The sequence below is a fragment of the Trichechus manatus genome, unplaced genomic scaffold (genome assembly GCF_000243295.1).
Source record: "Trichechus manatus latirostris isolate Lorelei unplaced genomic scaffold, TriManLat1.0 scaffold00015, whole genome shotgun sequence".
NCBI classification, from domain to species: domain Eukaryota; kingdom Metazoa; phylum Chordata; class Mammalia; order Sirenia; family Trichechidae; genus Trichechus; species Trichechus manatus.
Genome location: NW_004443951.1, coordinates 22,130,596 through 22,153,715, shown reverse-complemented (window position 1 = coordinate 22,153,715; position 23,120 = coordinate 22,130,596). Strand labels below are relative to the sequence as shown.

Here is a 23,120-nt window from a genome sequence, read left to right as displayed (position 1 = left end):
CAGGGAGTTTGGATGTGTCTATGGGGCTTCCATGACCTTTCCTTGTACAAGTTGTGCTAGTTTCTTCTGTATTGTGTACTGTCTCACACTTCACCCAAGATACCACTTGTCTATTGCCTATTTAATATTCCCCCCCCACCCCTCCCATCCCTGGTAACCAACAAGAATTGTTACATTTTGCGTGTGAATGGGAATAACGCCGCCGCATCGCCAGTCGCCATCGTTTATGGTCGGAACTACAACGGTATCTGATCGTCTTCCAACCTCCGACTTTCGTTCTTGATTAATGAAAACATTCTTGGCAAATGCTTTCGCTCTGGTCCGTCTTGCGCCGGTCCAAGAATTTCACCTCTAGCGGCGCAATACGAATGCCCCCGGCCGTCCCTCTTAATCATGGCCTCAGTTCCGAAAACCAACAAAATAGAACTGCGGTCCTATTCCATTATTCCTAGCTGCGGTATCCAGGCGGCTCGGGCCTGCTTTGAACACTCTAATTTTTTCAAAGTAAACGCTTCGTGTAGTTATATTTTAATTATACAATCCAGTGATGGGAGCCTGCAGTAAGCTGACATAGCTGATAAAAGTGATAGCTTTCTGAATGGCAATCTGGCAGCATGTATTAAAAGCAATAACCTTTGATTCAGCAATTCTACTTCTAGGAATGTATCCTAAGGAAACATTTAAGGTGTTTGCAAAGTTGTGTGTACAAAGACATTTACTGCAATGCTATTTCTAATAGCAAAACTGAGAATCACTTAAATGTTCCCTAAACAGGGACTGGTTAAAAAAATACATGGTATATCTAAACAATGGGATATATTAAGCCATCAAAAATGCTGTAAGTTAATACTTACTAACTTGGAAATATGTTCATGTTACATTAAATGAAAAAAGCAAGATATAAATATGAAAGATATTAAAAAAGAACCCAAACCTGTTGTCATCGAGTCGATTCCGACTCACAGCGACCCTATAGTACAGAGTAGAACTGCTCTATAGGGTTTCTAAGGAGCAGCTGGTGGATTTGAACTGCTGACCTTTTGGTTAAAGGCCGAGCTCTTAACCACTGTGCCACCAGGGCTCCAATGAAAGATACAAAAAGCAACAAAAAATTTGCCAGTGGTAATCTACTTTTAGTAATGGCAATGTATTATTGGCTTTTTTCTTTTTGGGTGAAAATATCCACAGCAAAACATACACCAATTCAACAATTTTTACATGTACAATTTAGTGACATTGGTTACATTCTTCAAGCTGCGCCACCATTCTCGCTATTCTGCATGTAGAAATTGTTGAATTTAACGTATGTCTTGCTGTGCATATTTTTACCAGAAAAAAAGCCAATACATTAACATAAATTCACTGCCTCCTAATCTTCTCTCTTCTCAAGTTGCTGTTGTCAATTTGATTGTCTATAGATAATTCTTTAAAAGAGTGCAATCTTTGTCTTAGTCATCTAGTGCTGCTATAACAGAAATACCACAAGTGGATGGCTTCAACAAAGAGAAATTTATTCTCTCACAGTCTAGAAGCCTAAAAGTCCAAATTCAGTGTGCCAGCTCAAGGGGAAGGCTTTGTTTCTCTCTCTGTCAGCTCTGGGGGAAGGTTCTCATCACCAATCTTCCCCTGGTCTAGGAGATTTTCAGCACAGGGATCCCAAGCCCAAAGGATGCGTGCTCCTGTCTCTGCGTTCTTAGTGGTATGAAGTCTCCATGCCTCTCTGCAGGCTTCTTTCTTTTATATCTTAAAAGAGACTGGTTTATGAGGCAACCTAATCTTGTAGATTGAGTCCTGCTCCATTAACATAACTGCCACTAATTCTACCTCATTAACATCATAGAGGTAGGATTTACAACACATAGGAGAATCACATCAGATGACAAAATGATGGACAATCACACAATACTGGGAATCATGGCCTAGTCAAGTTGACAGATATTTTTGGTGGACACAATCCAATCCACGACAACGTTCTTTACTAAGTTAAATTACTGTTCGGTTTAAAGATGACTTCAGGCGATAGTTTCGCCTTAAGGTTTAAAGATTAATTTTGGGCAACAGTTTCGGGGGGGGGGTAGTTATCCAGTCTGAATGGCTCCAGAAAGCCTGGATTCGATGGGAATTTGAAGTTTTGGTCTGTATTTTTCCCCCTTTTGATTAGGATCCATCTATCTAATCTTTGATCAAAATGTTCAGTAATAGTAAATGGGCACCATCCAGTTCTTCTGGTCTAATAGCAAAGTAGGCAGTTGCTCAAGGAGGCAGTTAGATTATTTGCCTTTTTGTTGTGAAGTTGTATTTTTATGAGATGGAAATGTATTGGCTTTTAATTTTCTTTCTTTTTTGCTTGCCTGTGTTTTAAATTTTCTGCAAGGAATACGTTATTTCCCTTGTAATAAGAAAAAAAACCTACAAGTTATCAGTAATTAGAAAAAAGTAAATTGCTTACATACAATACTGTTCATTGCTGTAGAGTCTATTCTGATTCATGGTGACCCCATGTGTTACAGAGTAGAAACGCTCCATAGGGTTTTCCTGGCTGTGATCTTTATGGAAGCAGATCGCCAAGCCCTTGTTCCACGGTGCTGCTGAGTGGGTTTGAACCTCCAAACTTTATGTTAGTTGTTGTTGTTAGGTGCTGTTGAGTTGGTTCTGATTCAGAGTGACCCTATGTACAACAGAACAAAACACTGTCCAGTCTTATGGCATCCTGACAATCGTTGTTATGCTTCAGCCCATTGTTGCAGCCACAGTGTAAATTCATCTCATTGAGGGTCTTCCGCTTTTTCACTGACCCTCTACTTTACCAAGCATGATGTCCTTCTCCAGGGACTGATTCCTCCTGATAACACGTCCAAAGTACACGAGACGAAGTCTCGCCATCCTCGCTTCGAAGGAGCATTCTGGCTGTACTTCTTCCAAGAAAGATTTGTTTGTTCTTTTGGCAGTTCATGGTATATTTAATATTCTTCACCAACACCATAACTCAAAGGAGACAACTCTTCTTCAGTCTTCCCTATTCATTTATGCTCGTAGGCGAGTGCAAACCATTTGTGCTACCCAGGGACCTCCTGGCACACAACAGTTGCTCAAAAATTTTAGTGGTTGTTCTTTCCTTTGGGGAGAAAAAAATTACCGGCCATTTAGTGCCCTCATCATAGGGGCTGGCTGTGGGCACCTGGTGAGAGGTAGGAGAAGAATAAAAAGGACTTGGCTTTCTGGGCCTATCAAATATTTCCAGGAGACAAGGGCTTCCCAGGGAAGTCAGCATGCCCACAACCCACTCTTTCGATGATCTGCTTTACTTAAAGTTTTCACAAACTGTGTAAAATCTGGCTGTTTGCCTCACTCTAGGAAGTGCTTACTGTAGGTTTGGTCACACAGATGCAGATGCCCAAGATTAGAGTAATTGAAAGGCAAATGGACAGACATCTTGTGTCTAGGAGACAATAAATGCTCTTTTCCACGTGGTTTCCTTGTTTTCTTCCCAGGAGTTGGAGCCTGCATTTTTTCCAGTCTGCCCCTGCTGTTCCTATGGAGCTACAAGGGGAGGGGACTGTATTTATCTGTCTAGGTCTGTGTCTGTCTTTGTTTTTTGTTTTTTCCCCCTCCCAAAGTTTGCCCGCGTGCCTTCCTTTACTGCCGTTTGTTATTTTTCACTTTATAATTCTGTTAAGTGTTATTTATTTGAAGCTTATGGGGAGGTTGCAACTGGAGGTTTTGCAGATGCAGCTTGTTGGCTTATGTGGAAAGTTTAAAATTATTTAACTAAATTGATAGTACTCAAATGTTAGGAATTTTGTGGTATATCTATACAATGGAATATTCAGCCATAAAAGGAAATGAATTATTGGTACATGCTACAACAAGGCTGAACCTTGAAAACATGCTAAGTGAAAGAAACCAGTCACAAAAGACCACGTACTATATGATTTCATTTATATGAAATGTCTAGAAAAGGGAAATCTACAAAGATAGAAATTAGACTGGTAGGCTTTTAGGGATGGGGGAATTGAGGAGTAGGGGAGTGATAGGTAAAGAGTACAGGGTTTCTTTTTGAAGTGATGAAAATGTTCTAAAATTGGCTGTGGTGACAATTGCGCATATCTGTGAATATACTAAAATCCATTGAATTGTACACTTTAAATGCATGAATGATATGGTACATGAATTATATCTCAATAAAGCTATTTTAAAAAAAAATCAGAAAATTTCAAATAAAAATCCAATTTCCGAGTCAACAATTTGAAGATCTAGCAACTCTGGGCTGGCATTCCCTCATGGCAAAAATCTCTTGAGCTGACTAGTGACTGACCCCTTTTAGTGGCTTTCCATTATTCCACTTGGTTTGTGTACTCAAACCGACTTGACAGCACCTAACAACAACATTAACTTCTATAACCATTTCCTTATGTTTTCTCCCCACCCTGTACCACAAACCAACGTGAAATTATCTAAAGTTGGAGTTGGCCTAGATGTCTCTCAGGCTCCTCTTCTTATTAGCTCTGGGGCCTTGGGCAGGTCACTTAATCGTGAAGCTCACTTCCTCCCCTATAAAACAGTGTGGACAAATGTTTCTCCACCCAACAGGCAAAATCAATAGTCAGTGTGAAAGTTCTTCGTAAGCAATAAATTGCTGTTCATATGCAAAGCATGATAATGTTTGTTTCAAACCTATTGTTCAATGTATGCTGCATCTTTGTTTATTGTAACATAAATTTCTCATTTAATTCTCTTATTTTAACTGGGATTCTGAGGGAACTGATTTTTAAAATGATAGAATTTTAAAAATTAGTAGCACTTCTACATAGTTCAAAAATTAAAAAGATATAGATAGAATGAAGAGTATTCTTCCCCCATCTTCTTTCATCTGGACCCAAATAGGTAATTACTGTTCATTTCATGTGTATTTTTCCAGACTTTTTAATGCATATACAAGTAAATACATATTTGTTGTTTTTTGTTTTTTTGTTTTTGAGGAGGGGGTAACTTTTTTATGTAACTTTAAAAGTTTATTTTTGAAAAATAAAAAAAAAGCAATATTGTTATTTTAAGAAACAAGAAAAACCTCATGATTCAGCTGGCTTACAACAATTACTGTCACTTGCCAGGGTATGTCCTTGGCCTTTTCACCACGATATTCAAAATATCTTACTCATCAGTATTAAACATGCTCATCTTTACTATATTTTCGTTAGCTCTGGATCTTACCTCATCCGCTAGTACTTGAAGAGCAAGGTTTGTAGAGGAAACAGCATAATGACATTTACCTTCCTCAGTGGAAAGAAACCAATAACTATGATAATTCTACAGAACGCATTTCCAAGGGATTAGATGCTGGATGGAACACTGGCTTCCAAAATTGGCTTCACCCAGATGCATGATTTCCTCTTTTTGATCAACCCGGTCATCCACTTCCTGGTTTTTCTCCACTGTCTCATGGTTTGTGCCAGTCTCCACCGTTTGTGACAACTTGGAGGGAGGCCTTTGATGCCATGTTGTCCATTCGACCTTTCCAATGTATTTGGTAATGTTTTACTACTTTTAATATGCTTTATGATTCCATCTTTAAAAAATAAATTCTCCCTTGACCCACATCCCCTTCCAACCACCACTCTATTTCTCTGATACTTTTCACAGCAAAACTTCTTGAAAGAATTTTCCTTCCTTACTGTCTCTACTTCTTCACCTCCCATTCTCTCTCTCTTCAGCCGACTCTAGTCATGTTTCTGTCCGTGTAAATCCACTGAAATGGCTCTATTCCAGATGACCAAATACTTTCTAATCCTATAGTAATTTCTTGGGCCTCATCTTTCTTGTCCTTTCAGTGACATTTGACAAATTGGTAATTAAGCCTTTCTCTTGAAACACTCTTTACTTGGCTTCTGAGACGACACGCTCTCCTGGTATTCCTCCTACTTTACTGATCATCTTTCTCTTTCTGAGTTATAAATGTTGGAGTGCATCACAGCTCAGTCCGATTCATACTCTCTGGGTAATCCTATCCAGTCTATGGCTTGTATGGATGACTCCTGTATTTCTATCTCTAGCCCTGATCTCTCCCCGGAACTCCAGATTTGAATGTCCAACTGCCCATTTGACATTTCCACTCGGACATCTAAGAGGAATCTCAGATGTAACATATCCAAGATATTACTCTTTATTCCTGCCACTGCCCTAGGTCAAGTCATTGTCATTTCTCATCTGGACTACTGCAAAAGCCTCTTAAATTATGTCCACTCTTGTTCTCATATGGTTCATTCTCCCCATGGGAAGAGGGGGTTCACATCACTTTTTTTTTTTTTAATGTCTCCAATGACTTCCCATCATACACAGACTAAATTAAAAATCCTTACCACGGCCTACAAAGTCCTACATGATTTGGCTTTGCCTACCTCTCCGACTCCATCTTCTGCCACTCCCCCCATCTCTCTGTTCTAGCAACACTGGCACCTTGCTGTTCCTTGAGCACTACAGGTTTGTTCTTGCCGAGGGGCTTTATCCTTGCTGCTCCCTTTGCCTGAATGCTCTACCCCAGAGATTTACATAACTGGTTCTTGCTCCTTATTCAATTCTCAGCTCAAATGTCGCCTCCTCAGAAAAAATACTCTCTGGCTACCATATCTAAAGTAGCCCTACTCCGGTTACTTTATATCCCAGCACTCCGTTTTACTTTCTTCTTAACATTCTCTGAATCTATTTAAAACACATTTGAATCTAATGGTTAGAATTCCTTTAGGTAATAACTTCTTCCAGAAAAAAAAAAGAAGATGAGCTTTTCATATAGCTGCCTTCTTTGTCTGCATGTCTTGTCTCCCTCAAATGGCATCTGCATATATATATGGTCTATGATGTTGGGAAAGCCTGAGTCCTTGGATTCATTTGGTGTCCCTGTACTGTTGCTTGACTCCTCTGGATGCTCATCAACCTGTTCATGTATAGGAGATGAGAATGCTGTACCTTGTAGCCTGGCTTCTCCAGGGTTTCTCATAGCCTAGAGGCAAACCCTGGTGGTGTAATGGTTAAGAGCTATGGCTGCTAACCAAAAGGTTGGCAGTTTGAATCCACCAGGCACTCCCTGAAAACTCTATGGGGCAGTTCTACTCTGTCCTATAGAGTCGCTATAAGTTGGAATAGAGTTGACTGCAACAGGTTTGTTTTGGTTTTTTTTTTTTGGAGGTAAACCACAGCTCTCCCTGAGGTCTAGCTGTTACTATTATTTTGTTCCCTGCTCAGTGTGATCCACAGAGCTATTTCCCCCTATACCTGTCAACCATTACTCTTGGCTACTTTCTATTCCTTCACAGGGTACACAGGAACTTCTGGATACATTCTATATCACTCAGGCACTAGCGGTCCCTCACTTGCATACCTCCTTCCTGTACCTATTTTTGCATATATAATTTTGTGTTCTTTTTCTTAAAGGGCATGCCCTTCCCTTCCCTCATCATATAAGTTTCAAGCCCCACGAAACCTGGACTCACCCCTGGCTAAAAGGCACTGAGGAGTTAAACTCAGGCCTTCTCTCTTCCCCTACTACACCAGCCATCATTTTTACTGAGATGTGGCTGTCGGCTTGTTGGTGTGGGCATAGCCTGAGAGTCATTTCTACTTGAAATCCCAAATGGCAGCAGATCAATAACTTTTTCTGCTTTGAAAACATGGAATGGGGAGACAGGGGCACGTGTCTCTCACCTGTTGCCTCTCTCAGCTCTCTCTTCCTTCTTCTTCCCTCTATCCTTTATTAAAAAAGTCAGGCTTTTCTTTTAAACTATCCTGTGTCACAGCCTTGCAGTTTAGCTGTCACAGATGAAAGGAGTATCTCCTGTACAGTATGGGAGAACTCTGTGAGGTTCTTATTATATGCTGAACTTTTTCATAGGTTATATGGGACTAAGGAAATTCAGTAAATTTTTTTTTTTTCTCCGCTAAGCCTATTCTACGCTCTCCTGCCCAGGGAAATAAATCTCAGGGGTACACTTCAAGCAAGAGTCTAAGAAGAAAATTCAAATGAATCAGTTAGATATTTGCAAAATATTATTCCCATTACATTCTAGAATTTGTTGAGAGAAGCCAAAAAACTAGATTTGTACGTGAAATGCCTCATTTTAAATGTTGGCATATAATCCAAAAATTAAAAAGGAAAAATAAGAGCAAATACTTATATGGTGCTAGGAACCAGTGTTCTAAGATTTAGAGATATTAACTAATTTAATTGCCCCAATGACCCGTTTTACAGATGAGGAAACTGAAGCACAGAGAGATCTTTACCAAGATCATGTAGCTAGTACATGGTGCAAGCTCAATATATGTCTGTGGGACAGACTTGGCCTCAAAGCCACCAACCTGCAAACTCTAGCTTATGATATATCCAAATATGCCAGAAAGAACAAGGCTTTGAATTATGCCTTGGCCTCTCTGCTGAATGACCTTGGACTAGACACTTAAACTCTATGGCTGTCTCTGTAAAATTAGGATAATATGATAAACCTTGCAGTGCTCAATTAATATTGGCTTTCTCTTTTCTCCTTCACCCATATGGATAATTGCACTGAGCATTCATGGCATGCTTATATATTATCTGGAATGTACAATCTAGAGGCAGAAACAGTATCTCTAGAAACAGCTTGATGTAAGAGAGAGTCCTAGAGTACGTGTCAAGTTGCCTGGTTCCAGTCCTTATCCTGTTGCTAATCCTTTGTATGATTTCAAATAAGCAATATCCTCTCCGGGCCTCGGTGGCTCCATCTTTAACGTGTGGAGTTGACCTAAATCAATGGCTTTTTAGAACTGTTCTGAGAAACCCAACATTTATCTGATGGTGGGAGTGGGCATCAAAGAAGAAGAAAGAAGGCAAGGGTGAGGCTGGGTGAGCAGGCTGGTGCGTTCCTCATTCCCACCTCAGAGTTAGTAGCTCTATTTTTAGCTGTCAGATTTTATTAGAAGGGGGTTTTCCACTGCTAATAAAACAGATGGAACCCACTAGACTTGTCATGTACCCACATCCCCTGCAACTATGTTTCCTTGATTTCTTGGCTTCTCTTTATTTCTCTCTTGTTCAGGACATGGAAGTAAAGGATGTGACATGTTTTGATTCTGGCTGAAACGAACATATATCTTTGTCCTTCTCTTCCCTCTCCTTCTCAGGAGTTAAATTAAAGATGAACAGGCCTAAGCAAAGACTAGCACGGAAACGTCCAGCAATTTCAGAGTTTTCAGTAAAATGTCATAGATAAGGAAGCTTCAAACAGCTACCAAGTGGCACACAAAAGTTAAAATGACACACAGAAGTTACATCTCATTATCCTGTGACTTTAGAAGTTGCTCATTCTCATTTGAATGTTTCTTGTCATGGGGACTAATCTTCAGGATGCAACTTCCTTGTGTTTCTTCCTCATACGTCTTCCTATTGCTCCTAAGCTCCATTAGGGCAACTGTTCTCCATCTGAGGCTTCAGGGACTGGAGTGAACAGAAGAGGAATGAATCAAGCCCTCATTTTCCTCAGCTACCCTCAGCTTAAGTTTCAGGGAAAGGTAGATCCAAATCTACTCCCCAGTTTCCAGCTTAAAAAATATAGTTGATTTAGGAGATAATATTGGAGCCATTATTCCCTGTCCTAGAATGTGATCCAGCTGGAGCTGGACTCTCAAGTACTCATAAGGACACATCAACTGGGCCCTGAGGTATAAAAAAAATAGTTAGGACCATCTTGGAAAACATTTTTCAGGGAAACTTTCAGATAAGCAAATCATACAACACAGCACAAAAGACCCACATACTTCCACTTTTATCTTTTTCTATTAGTATTTAGTGAGTAGTAAGATTTGTTGGATCAATGAACACCTTCCTGACTGTCCTTACTGAAACCTGTATGAATGATTATTAAGAAAGACAATTCAAAATGTAGGATTATGGTGATTTGGCAGTTTCTAGCCAATCTGTGAGAAGGTGAAGCTTTCAATGGTTTTGCCCATTTGTAAAGTTAATACATACTGATGACTCTGTAACATTCCTCGGACTCCGACAGACATGGCTTGGGCAGCATGCTTGTCCATTTTTCCATTCTTGTCTATTCTGTAATATTCCTTGGACTAAGGCAGATATGGCTCTAGCAGCATGGTTGTCCATTTTCCCGCTTTTGTCTATTCTGTAACGTCCCTCTGACTCCAGCAGAGATGACTCTGGCAGCATGGTTGTCCGTTTTCCCACTTTTCCCTTTTTGAATATATGCCAAATAAAACTTTCTCGTTGCTTTACTAAACTTTGTGATGTTTTTACCCTACAATATAGTGCTCATCCTTTAAGTCAAAATTCCAAGCTCCTTCAATGGAGGACACACACATTTGAAAATCATCACACATCTTCACAGAATCACAATATTCTTGAAATATAATGGAACTTTCATTTCTAATCTAAGGATATCAGATAAAAACAAATTTATCTCTGATCTTGAAGGCAGATTTGGTGCATTGAAAAGCCTGGAGAACGGTGGCTCAAATCTGGATTCTAATTGCACGCCAACTGCTAGGTGCTGTGGGGGCAAATTACTTTCACGACTAGGCTGCAGTTTTCCCATTGGAAGCACTGAAGTAGATGGGTTCTAAGATCCTTCCTGATTTTGAGAATCTAATGACAAATTACTGCTGAGGAAATTATCTCCAGTTGTTGGTTCAGTCTTCAAAATCATCAAAGGATCTAACTCCAATAGGAGTTGGCCTTTAATATTCTATACTCTGTGCTTCAGATTAGGCTGTCTAAAGGCAGAAAAACTGGGTCTTCTTGAGATGACTAGCTTGTTCCTTCATTATTAGTTGGTGCCTTCATTGGTTCCGTCATGTTCAAGGGTCCACTGAGAACTTCAGCTCACCGTTGTTTTCCCTTTACGATAGTATCTCAGTAGTCAGGTGTTAAGATAGTCATGTGGACCCAGCACTGACATTTCACCCAATTCTCCAGATAGCCCTTTCACTAATTTCTTTCATTCCTCTTTCATCATTGCGTCATGGTCCCTTTAAGGCAGCGGCCATAGTTGAGTGGTGGGAGCAGCGGCTTGCAGCCAAGAGACTTGCAGGATTTGGCCTACCCTGGGCCACTCACCGCGCACGCTCAGGACCGGGGGCTTGGTGGGAAAGGAAGGAGGGGCTTAAGGTGCGCCTGCGCATCAGGGGCGCGCGCAAGGGGCTGGTTTGGTGATCCCTTTAAGAAGCCGCAGGCGGAGGAATTTCTCTGAGAGAAAATAATCCTACTCACGGGGCCCCTTGGAGGCCATTAACCCCCCGAGTCCCGGCCCCCCCTTCCCTGGGCAGGCCCTCCCGCTCACGCGCGCACCTTGGGGAGCCCAGGATCTCCGACCCGGCGTGCGGTATCCGCCCCCTCCCCACTCTCAGCGCAAGGCCGGGCCGGGTCCGGGGAAGCTGCTTCGAGGCGGCCGTCCCTGCAGTGTGGGCGGGGGCCGGGGGCCTGAGAAGTGCCACCGCGACCGCGCCGGGAGTCGCAGCGGTACGGAGCGGGGCCCAACATGGCGGAGAGAGAGGTGGAGTCTGCCCCCCGAAAGAGGGTAGGTGAGGTGAGGCAGAACTCAGGCGGCGGGGGGCGGGGCGGGGGCCGCGGCCCGGGGCAGGGGCTGGGGTCGGGAATTGGCCATGCCGAGGCTCGTGGAGGGGTCGCCGAAGCCCGGTTGGGGAAAGGTTGCTGGCAAGTCTGAGGCAACCTTGGGTCTGGAGTGCGCAGGCGAATGGTCCTTCGGCAGGTGGGACAAAGATTTGCTGCTGGTTGGGGGGGAGGGGCGGGGGGCTGTTGTTTGCTGCTTTTTTGTCCCCCCTCCCCAGTGCTAGGGTGGGTTTATCTGGGCCAGGGCATGGAGGGTGTCAGCCTTATAATTGCATCTTTAGTAAATCAGAATGTGTGGAAGTTTAACTGGGGAGAGGTTAGGTGAAGGGGGTGGGGCGGGAGTAAGTCGAGGAAGGGTCTCACGAGAAATAGCCAGAAGGGTTCTCCAGTAAGTAACACGTTGCAAATTCATTTTCTTCTCTCCTTTCCCCGCCTTCCATAACCGTTATCAAGACCGAGGTGGAGGTGGTGCTTTTACCTGTGAAGTGGGGTCGTTGGCATGTCCTGATTTAGGAGATTTTGGCAATTATAGATGTTGTATTCTAGTCTAGCCTTTTTACCCGCAATTAGGATCGTAGAAAAGAGTAACAAGTTTTGTCATAAGTATATACCCAAGCAACCTGCGGAGGTGAAGCCAATTCTACGTATGAGTTGTTGAGTGTCTTTTAAGTTTGTCTTGAAACTTTTCTTATTTAATTCTGAATGGTTTTCTCAGAGAACAATACTGTACTATCAATTGAGCAATGTATATATATATTTTTTAGTCTTTTCTTTTGCTCCTCTCTCCCCTACTCCCCATTAGCATGTTAAGCAGTAAATTTCTTATCAAGAGTCTTCCTTTTAGAAATGGTCCCAAAATGATCAAATTCGTGTTAAGACAACCGTGTAAAAAATGACTACTTGTTTTTTATCTAGAACACCCTTTCAATTTAGCATAAAATTAGCAATTTCCTAATGATATTACCTCTGACATTTTAAGTGCTTACTGTGTACTAGGCACTGTGCTCATAAGTGGTTTATGTGAAGAATTTAACCTCACATCAGCTCTATGTAAAACCCATTTCGCTGATGAGAAGATCTAGGCTTAGAGGGGATTTAAGTAATGTCCTCAAGATCAGATAGCTAGTTAAAGAGACTGAGCTGGGATTTGAATCCATGTTTGAACCAACTACAGTGCCTGTGTTGGATGCCACATTGGGGTTTCTTTATATTTATCTTCTTAAAAGGTTAAGTTATACATAACCAAAGCAGTGTGAAATGATATTCCCCCCCCCAATTTATTAGGAAAAAATTTGCAGTTACACAGCAAAGTTGAAAAATGTTTACACCAAACGTCCGTATACCCACCACCTAGATTCTGTCATTAACGTTTTACTACACTTATTTTGTCACATATTTCTTCCACCTAGCCATCCCTCTGTCCATTCATCAATCATCACATTTTAATGCATTTTATTATATATTTTGAGCAGTTAAAATTTAATGTTGATAGTTTTAGGTACAGAAAATTTTACACCCGCCTCATACAATAATTAGTTATTGTTAGAGCAAATTAAGCTGTATGATAGTATGTCCAAATAGTTCATTTAGTATAAATATTGGATATGGAATGCATGTGTCTTGAAATTTTAAGTTACTCTTCAAGCCGTGAGTCAGTTTTAAACAGGATCCTCATTTTGTTTGAGTGAAGGCATATGACATGTGGTTCACCAATTTAAAAATGTGGAGTAAATTACTTTAAATGTGTAATGTTTGTTCAAGGAGATCTCTGCAAACTGATACTAATGCTGTTATCTTTCATCTTATGTGTAGAATATTCTAGAATGTTCTGGAAACCATCTATGCACTTTGGCAACAAATTTGACTAGATTTTAAATGTATTATTGTTTTCTGTAATACGCATAAAAGGTGCCACACTGGTAGCAGTTGCAACTTTATTATTTTTTAACAACATGTAATATACACCTCATTTGTGCAGGCTTTCCCCATTATTTTACCAGTTTCATTGTGGAGGAAGGTTACATTTAGTATCTTTTAGGTTCCATAATCCATTTTATTTTTGATATCTGATTAGAATGTTTAGTAGAGTTGTCCTGAATGGTACATGTGCTTTTATTCACTTTTGTATGTGTCAGACTCCATGTGAATTGCATATGGGCACTTGAAGCTGATTAGTGGGGGCTGTACTGTGCAGTTTTACTCTGTCCTATAGGGTTGCTATGAGTTGGAATCAATAGCAACGGGTTTTTTTGATACTGTGCGGTAGGAACCCTGGTGGTGCAATGGTTAAAGCGCTCAGCTGCAAACCCAAAGGACGGTTCAAAACCACCAGTTACTCCTCAGGGGAAAGACGTGGCAGTCTGCTTCCAGAAAGATTTACAGCCTTGGAAACCCTATGGCGCCATTCTGCCCTGGTATATAGGGTCACCATGAGTTGGAATCAGCTCGACGGTGTGGGTTTGGTTTGGCTTGGTACTGTGCAATATAATTTCTTTTTAAATAATTTGACTGTTTGCCTTGAGGCTGTTAAAACAAACTACATAGTTTAGATAATTTAGGTTATTTAATCTGAAATTGCGTTGATGACATGGTGTTACTGTCTTTGACCTTTATAATCAGTAGTCACAAAAAAATTGTTGAGCACCTATGCTAGTTGATGAGCTATGTGCTAGGCATTGTGCTATGGTATTTATGATCTTTTAGGATAATATTCTGGCTCTCCTGCTAAATTGTGAACTCTTTTAGGGTAGGACCCATTTTATTGCATTTTGTACCTCCAATACCTATTACTTCTACATAATAACCTGTTGCTGTCGACTCTAATCCGACTCATAGTGGCCCTATATGGCAGAGTAGAACTGCCCTGTAGAGTTTCCAAGGAGTACCTGGTGGGTTTGAACTGCTGACCTTTTGGTTAGCAGCCATAGCACTTAACCGCTACACCACCAGACTTCCTTCTGCATAATAGGAATTCAAAAGACTTCTGTTAATTTTTGGTAGGAAGAATTTACTTGTTACTGAAGAGGCTTTATGGCTTGGGTACCAAGTTAATTGCTTTAATTTTGGGGGCGTCTGTAAATCTTTCATACCATCCTTTATAGCCCAAAATTCTCTCCTATGGACGCAAATTTTGAGATCTTCTGATCGTTCTGGATTATGGTTAGGTAGGGGAGTGAGTGTATTTTTTTTTTTAACTCTATCTTTTATTTATCCATAGAAAGCATAGTGTATTGGTTAAGAACCTGGCTTTGGGGTCAGAGAGATGGACTCTAATCCTATTTTTGTTCTCTAATGACCTTTGCCAGGTCTCAGATTCCTCACACATAAAATAAGACCAAGAGAACTCATGGAGTAGTTGTAATAACTTAATGAGAATTCATATGAAAAACTAAAAAAAAAAATTTTATTGTGCTTTAAGTGAAAGTTTACAGTGCAAATTAGTTTCTCATTCAAAAATTTATACATAAATTGTTTTGTGACATTGGTTGCAGTCCCCACCATGTGTCAGCACTGTCCCCTTTCCCTTTACACCCCTGGTTCCCGGTGTCCATTAGTCCAGGTTTTCTGTCCCTTCCTCCTTTCTTGTCTTTGCTTTTCAGCAGGTATTGCCCATTTGGTCTCGTATACTTGATTGAACTAAGAAGCACGTTCCTTACATGTGTTATTGTTTGTTTTTAGGCCTGTCTAATCTTTGGCTGAAAGGTGGACTTCGGGTGTGGCTTCAGTTCTGATTTAGCAGAGTGTGTGGAGGTCATCGTCTTGGGTTCCTCCAGTCTCTGTCAGACCAGTAAGTCTGGTCTTTGTTTGCGAATTTGAATTTTGTTCTATGTTTTTCTTCTGCTCTGTCTTGGGACACGCTATTGTGATCCCTGTCAGGGCAGTTGGCCGTTTTAGGTTTTATATTTAGGTCTTTGATCCATTTTGAGTTAGTTTTTGTGTATGGTGTGAGGTATGGGTCCTGTTTCATTTTTTTTTGCAGATGGAGATCAGTTTTGCCAGCAACATTTGTTAAAAAGACTGTCTTTTCCTCATTTAATGGACTTTGGTCTTTTGTTAAAGACCAGCTGACCATAGGTGGATAGATTTACTGGGTTCTGGATTCTCGTTTCTGTTCCATTGGTCTATGTGTCTGTCGTTGAACTAGTACCAGGCTGTTTTGACTAGCGTGGCTGTATAGTAGGTTCTGAGATCAGGTAGTGTGAGGCCTCCTACTTTGTTCTTTTTCTTTAATAATGCATTGCTTATCCAGAACCTCTTTTCCTTTCCATATAAAGTTGATGATTAGCTTTTCCATCTCATTAAAGAATGCTGTTGGTATTTGGATCAGGATTGCATTATATCTGTAGATCACTTTGGGTAGAATTGATATTTTCACAATGCTGAATCTTCTATTCATTAGCATGGTACGCTTTTGCATTTATGTAGGTCTGCCCTGGTTTCTTGCAATAGTATTTTGTAGTTTTCTTTGTATAGGATTTTTTACGTCCCTGGTGAGATTTATTCCTGAGTATTTCGTCTTTTTAGGGTCTGTTCATCTTGCATCCTGCTACTCTGCTGAATCTATTAGTTCCAGTAGTTTTCTTGTGGAATCTTCAGGGTTCTCTGTATATAGTAACATATCATCTGTGAATAGGGATAATTTTACTTACTCTTTTCCAATTTGGATGCCCTGTATTTCTTTTTCTTGCCTTATTGCTGTAACTAGGACTTTCAGTGGTGTTAAATAGGAGTGGTGATAAAGGGCATTCTTGTCTTGTTCCCATTCTCAGGGAGGAGTGACTATTTTAAAGCCAGTAAGTTAACAATCTTAAATTCTGTATTGGCCTGCCTAGTGTCCTGTTTTCTTGCTTGTAGGCAGTTAGAACAATAGGTTAATTAGACAAGGCTGATTTGATCCTATTAAATAAATACAGACTTTGCAAGAATGCTAGTTTCTCAGTTTGTGAACGTGGGGGAGTTGAGTATATGGGTAGGTCAGCACTATATCCATCAAATGTCTCTGCAATAGAAAGAACCAAGTTCATGTCCTAACCCCTGTTTGTGAAGGCCAGCATTACACACACACACACACTCACTCTTGAAAGTCAGGAAATTTTGGGGATGTTATACATGAATTTTTTTAAGATTGTAAATTTTTTATTTGTTAATACAGTTTTTTAAATTCATTAGATAGACTTGTTGGAAAGAGGTGAATTATTTATGCATGTCTATGGCAAATAACATTATAATAAATAATGTTATGAATCATGTGGTCTAATTAAATCTGTCCGTGTTTTGTTATAAAATCCTTATATTTTTTCAAAATTCACATTTAAAAAATAATAATTTTTGTAAATGTATGTGCTATTACCTAGTCTAGTAAGTTGTATCCATTTTCATGCTTAAATTTCTCTGTATATTCAGTTTGAAGTGTATACGTTTAGTATGGTCAAAAGAAAGAGAGAAACTGTATGCATAAATAGTATGCTTCTGTTTTTGTAAAAACCAAGTGACTTTTCTCCCTTACCCCCATACGTGTCTATATATTGCTTGTATATGTATGAACTTGGAAAACTGGGAGGATACATGTCAGGCTGCAATGTTGATTACCTTCGAGGGGTGGGTATGGGAAAGGACATGGAGTGGGAGATAAGGGGAGAATTTAGCAAAATGAAAATATACTCCTGGTATAATGTAAGTGAATATGTAGAATATAAAGTGTTGCTTATAATATTATAACTATGTAAAAATTGAACATGCATGTTGACAAGCAATAGAAAAATAACAAGAACAATTGAAAACTTTCATTATGTAATGGGACTGTGGAGAATTTTTGTTTTGAATTTGTTATTTTAATAAAATATTTGCAAAAGGTTGCTGCCTCTCAATTCCTTTATGCATTTTTTTTCTTCGCTAAATGTGTTACTTAAAATATGGTGGTGTATATTAAAAATACATGTAGTTCATGTCTGCCTTGAGCATTGTGCTCTTTTAAGAACTATCTATACGGGCTCAAATTGACAACAGCAACTCCAAAGATTAGAGAAGAAATTTAGGGGGCAATGAGTTTATGTTAATGGGGGAGGAACAGTTTGGAAAAGGAGGGTGAGAATGGTTGCACAACTTGAAGAATGTAATCAATGTCACTGAATTGTAAATTGTACATGTAGAAATTGTTGAATTGGTGTATATTCTGCTTTGTATATTTTCAAGAACAACAACAAAATAAAATAAATTTAAAGAAAAAGATAAAAAATATACATGGTTCAAAAATACGTAATTAATGTGGACACAGTGTAAATAATCTGCTTTAAGAATGGATTGGCTCTTTGTAAAGAGAGCATTTGAAGAGGCCATTCTAGTATTGACAGTGATTCTGAGTTCTTTTCACACTGCTATTTTGTAATTAGAAGAATTATCTGTAAATACTGGTGATGATAGTTGATATTTATAAACCTTAAAGTGCTTTTATTTCACATACTTTGTATGTTAATAATATCTTTCAATCCTCATTACCCATGAAGTGGTAACTATTATCCTGTTTTGTAAATGAGGAAATAGAGACACATAGAAATTTGCTTAAGGTCATATGTAATTGAGTAAACCAGGATCAAGTATCACTTGAAAGTTATACTGTTTGATGTCTAGTATAGGTTAGAACTTTTGTTTGTCCAGAAATCTTTATGGTTAGTGTTTATATTCTCATATATAAAAAAGCACAGAATTCTTTATCTGGAATTTGTGGCTGTTAAAGTTATTCGAATTGTATTTAAATCATAATGATGTAAATTACTTTTTAGGAAATAGAAAAGTAACTCACCCCTCCCCCAAAGATACATTGTCGTTTGAGATAATCTTAAAACATATCTTCACAGCTCACGTATTTGTTTAGAAAATATACACTAAATTTTTTTTGTCCTATTTGAACTTTTTTATTTTTCTGTGCTCGATTTTTTTTTGCTTTTCGTTATTTTTTTTTATTGTTGTAGTTTAAGTGAAAGTTTACAATTCAAGGTAGTCTCTCATACAAACGTTTATACATACATCGTTATGTGACCCTGATTGCTCTCCCTGTACACTCCTCCTTTGAACCCCTGATTTCCCATATCCACTCAGTTAGCTCCTAACCCTCTCTGCCTTCTCATCTCACCTTTGGACAGAAGCTGCCCATTTAGTCTCATTTATCTACTTGAGCTAAGAAGCATATTTACTCTTCACGAGTATCATTTTATGCCCCACAGTCCAGTCTAATCTTTGTCTGAAGAGTTGGCCTCGGGAATTGTTTTAGTTCTGGGTTGACAGAGAGTCCAGGGGTCATGCTTTCTGAGGTTCCTCCAGTCTCCGTCAGACCATTAAGTCTGGTGTTTTTACTAGAATTTGAGTTCTGCATCCCACCCTTCCCCCGCTCCATCAGGGACTCTCTGTTGTGTTCCCTGTCAGGGTGGTCATTGGTGGTAGCCGGGCACCATCCAGTTCTTCTGGTCTCAGGCTGATGAAGTCTCTGGTCTGTGTGGCCCTTTCTGTCTCTTGGGCTAATACTTTCTTTGTCTCTTTGGTGTTCTTCATTCTCCTTTACTCCAGGTGGTTGGGACCAATTGATGCATCTTAGATGGCTGCTTGCTAGCTTTGAAGACCCCAGATGCCACTCACCAAAGTAGGGTGCAGAACATTTTCTTAATAAACTTTGTTATGCCAATTGACCTAGATGTCCCCTGTGAGCATGGTCCCCAGACCCCCGCACCTGCTACTGTGTCCCTCGAAGTGTTTGATTGTGTTCAGGAAACTTCTTAGCTTTGGTTTAGTCCCGTTGTGCTGACTTCGCCTGTACTGTGTGCTGTCCTTCCCTTCACCTAAGATCATTTGTCTCCTATCTAGTTAGTAAATAACCCTAACCCTCCCTCCCCACCCTCATAACCATCAGAGAATGTTTTCTTCTGTGTTTAAACCTTTTCTTGAGTTCTTATAATAGTGGTCTTATGCAATATTTGTCCTTTTGTTGACTGACTAAATTCACTCAGCATAATGCCCTCCATATTCCTCCATGTTATGTTTCACAGCTTCATCGTTGTTCTTTATCACTGCATAGTATTCCATTGTGTGAATATACCATAATTTGTTTATCCATTCGTCCGTTGATGGGCACCTAGGTTGTTTTCATCTTTTTGCTGTTGTGAACAGTGCTGCAATGAACATGGGTGTGCATATATCTTTTCATGTGATGGCTCTTATTTCTCTAGGATATATTCCAAGGAGTAGGATAGCTGGATCGTATGGTACTTCTATTTCTAGCTTTTTAAGGAAGCACCAAATCGATTTCCAAAGTGGCTGTACCATTTTACATTCCCATCAACAGTGTATAAGTGTTACAGTCTCTCCACAACCTCTCCAGCATTTATTATTTTCTGTTTTTTGGATTAATGCTAGCCTTGTTCGGGTGAGACAGTATCTGGTTGTAGTTTTGATTTGCATTTCTCTAATGGCTGATGATCATGAGCATTTCTTCATGTGTCTGTTAGCCCCCTGAATGTCTTCTTTGGCGAAATGCCTGTTCATATCCTTTGCCTATTTTTTAGTTGGAGTATTTGTCTTTTTGCCGTTGAGATGTTGCAGTATCTTGTAGATTTTAGAGATTAGACGCTGATCGGATTTGTTGTAGCCAAAAATTTTTTCCCAGTCTGTAGGTTGTTTTTTGACTCTTTTGGTGTACCCTAAATATTTTGAAGCAATGTTTTTATTTTAAAGATTGTGCCTTCTTCGAAAATGGAATGATTTTCTTATTTACTAAAGAAAATAGAAGTAGATAAATGTAAAATTGCAGTTTTTATAGCTGTTTAAGGAGCCATGGTGGCACAGTGATTAAGCATTTGGCTGCTAAGTGAAAGGTCGGTGGTTTGAACCTACTAGCCGCTCAGCTGGAGAAAGATGTGGCACTCTGCTTCTGTAAATATTTACAGCCTTGGAAACCCATGAAGCGGTTCTACTCTTTCCTGTAGGGGCTCTATGAGTTGGAATTGACTTGACAGCAACATGTTTGATTTGATTTTTATAGCTATTTAGAAGGTATTTTTGAATTCTGTGTTAGACAGTCTCTGGTGTTTGGCAGTATTGGGATGGTAAAAGTTTTATCTAACCCTTCCACCCCCACAGACAAATACATTATTACACTTAGGGAATATTTACTATGGTTATTTTAATTTTATCGTTACTCTTCTTTCTGGCTTCCTAGAAGCTTTAGGTAGCTGCCTTCATGCCTTTAGCCAAAGATTTTACCTGACAAACCTTCTTTGTCATCAACAACAACAACTGCTGTAAGCTTTTTGAGATCAAGGATCATATTTGTTCATTTTTGTGTTCTTCACATCTCACCCTATGTTGTCTAACAAACTTAAAGTGTTTCATATATATATATATGGAACTTATATATATATGTATATATATACATATATATACACAAATATGTACTTGACATTTATCAGGCAAAATTAGAAAACTTTTTTATTGTGCTATATTTCATGATTCTATATAAAACACAAATACAGTGAAACTCGTGAGAGCTGAAACTCAGCAGGACTACCTTGATTTTTCTGGGTCTCAAAAGTTTTTGACTTTTGGCAAGATGCAGTCTTACCACTTTTCTGTTGCTCTCCATTAGTGGAAAATAAGGCAGTTCCCCAGGTTACAAACGTCTGACTTACCTACAGCCCATAGTTAACGAACTGTAAAGCCTATTAAAAGTTTATGGTACATACAGTGGTCCATAATAGCAAACGGGCACTACTTTCTGACACGCATCAAAACATTATTATTACTCTATTATTACGTTAAAGATGTTTTAGTGTATCTGGAAGTATTTCTTTAATTTTTTTATGCATAGAAGGGTATACTACATACTATATACTAAGACAAACACTTGACTGACTGATGTTAGATATGAACTCTGCCTGACTGTTCCGTTTTACGTACAAATTCACTTTAAAGACAGATTTAGGAATGGAACTCCTTTGTAATCCAGGGACTGCCTGTATTTCAGTTTTCCTTTTCTGACAGGTTTCCGCCTTACACAGGCTCTGACTTTCATGGGTTTTATTGTATAGAGTAGTACAATGAATATATGTTCCTAATTACTCAGCTTTAACAATTAAACATTGTCAACATTTTGCCATTCCTGTTTCATGTAATGTCTTACCTTTTCTGTTTTTCTTTCGTTGGAATATTTTCAAGCAAATTTCATGTATCTTATCATTTAATCTATGAATACTTCTGTATGCATTTCTAATACCTAAGAACCTGAAAAAGAATACAACCACAGTACTGTTAATACCTACCAAAATTAAGAGTTCCTCAATGACATGTGTTCAGACTTTTTTGATTCCTTAAATGTCTCTTTATAATTGATTTATTTGAATTAATATTCAAATAAGATTTACACATTTCATTTAGTTGCTATGTCTCTTAACCTTCTCTTAACCTTAATTATACCGCTGTCCCTCATACCTCCTTCACTTTTTTCCGGTGCCATTTGTTGAAAAAACTAGGTCATTTGTCCAGGAGAATTTCCTGCATTCTGGATTTGGCCCATTGAAGCCTTGTTGAGTATTCAACATAATCCTTTGCCCACAAACTAGTGGTAAAGCAGTGATTCACAACTTTGGTTGAAACTGAAATTACCTGAGGAGGTTTTAAACATCCTGATTCTGAGGCCGCATTAAATTGGAATCCATGGGGTGTCATCTAAATATCAGTAGTTTTAAAACTTTCCCAAATGCTTTTAGTGTGCAACCAAGGTTGTGAACTTGATTGGGTAGAGCTTGACTGGATTTAGGTTCCGTTTATTTGGCAAGAAACATTCATAACCGGCGTGATCATATAATTTATTTCCAGAAAGAGATGATTTTAGGAACGAAAACAAAACAAAAACCAAACTCATTGCTGTCGAGTTGTTACGACTTATAGCAACCCTATAGGACAGAGTAGAACTGCCCCATAGGGTTTCCAGAGAGCGGCTGGTAGATTGGAACTGCCGCCCTCTGTGTTAGCAGCCAGATGCTTAACCACTGTGCTAGCAGGGCCCCTATGAATGAAGGGGGATACTATTAATGGTAACAGTAGGACAGTAGCCATATACTGAGATTATCCTGGGCAAATTAGGACGTATAGGTTTCCTACTAGGTGGTGCTGTGAATTTATCCAGAAATAACATAAAAGGTTGTCCTACTTTAAGTGATATTAAAATTGATCATTTGGTTTAGATGGTAGTGATAAATGGTATCAGCATTTGTTGTGGTTTGTCCAGCTTTGGTATCAGTGTAATGGCTGGCTTCATAGAATGAGTTAAGAAATGTTCCCTCTACTTAAATTTTTTTGGTAGACTTTAAGAAGATTTGGTGTCAGTTCTTTTTAAAATATTTGGTAGAATTTAGCAGTGCAGCCATCTGGTTTGGCACTTCTCTTTGCTGGGATGTTTTGCATTACTGATTATTACTGATTTAATCTGTTGTTGTAGGTCTGTTGAAATTTTCTATTTCTTTTT

General features: G+C 39.3%; 1 protein-coding gene across 1 annotated transcript in view; it reads left to right on the top strand.

The window, feature by feature from the left end:
* Positions 1–11,266: 11,266 nt before the first annotated feature.
* Positions 11,267–23,120, top strand: part of ZMYM4 (zinc finger MYM-type containing 4) — a 204,311-nt gene continuing 192,457 nt past the window's right edge. Inside the window, exon 1 of the mRNA XM_004371958.2 lies at positions 11,267–11,558. Coding sequence (XP_004372015.1) covers positions 11,520–11,558 — 39 coding nt within the window. The 5' untranslated portion in view covers positions 11,267–11,519. The remainder of the gene's footprint in view (positions 11,559–23,120) is intronic.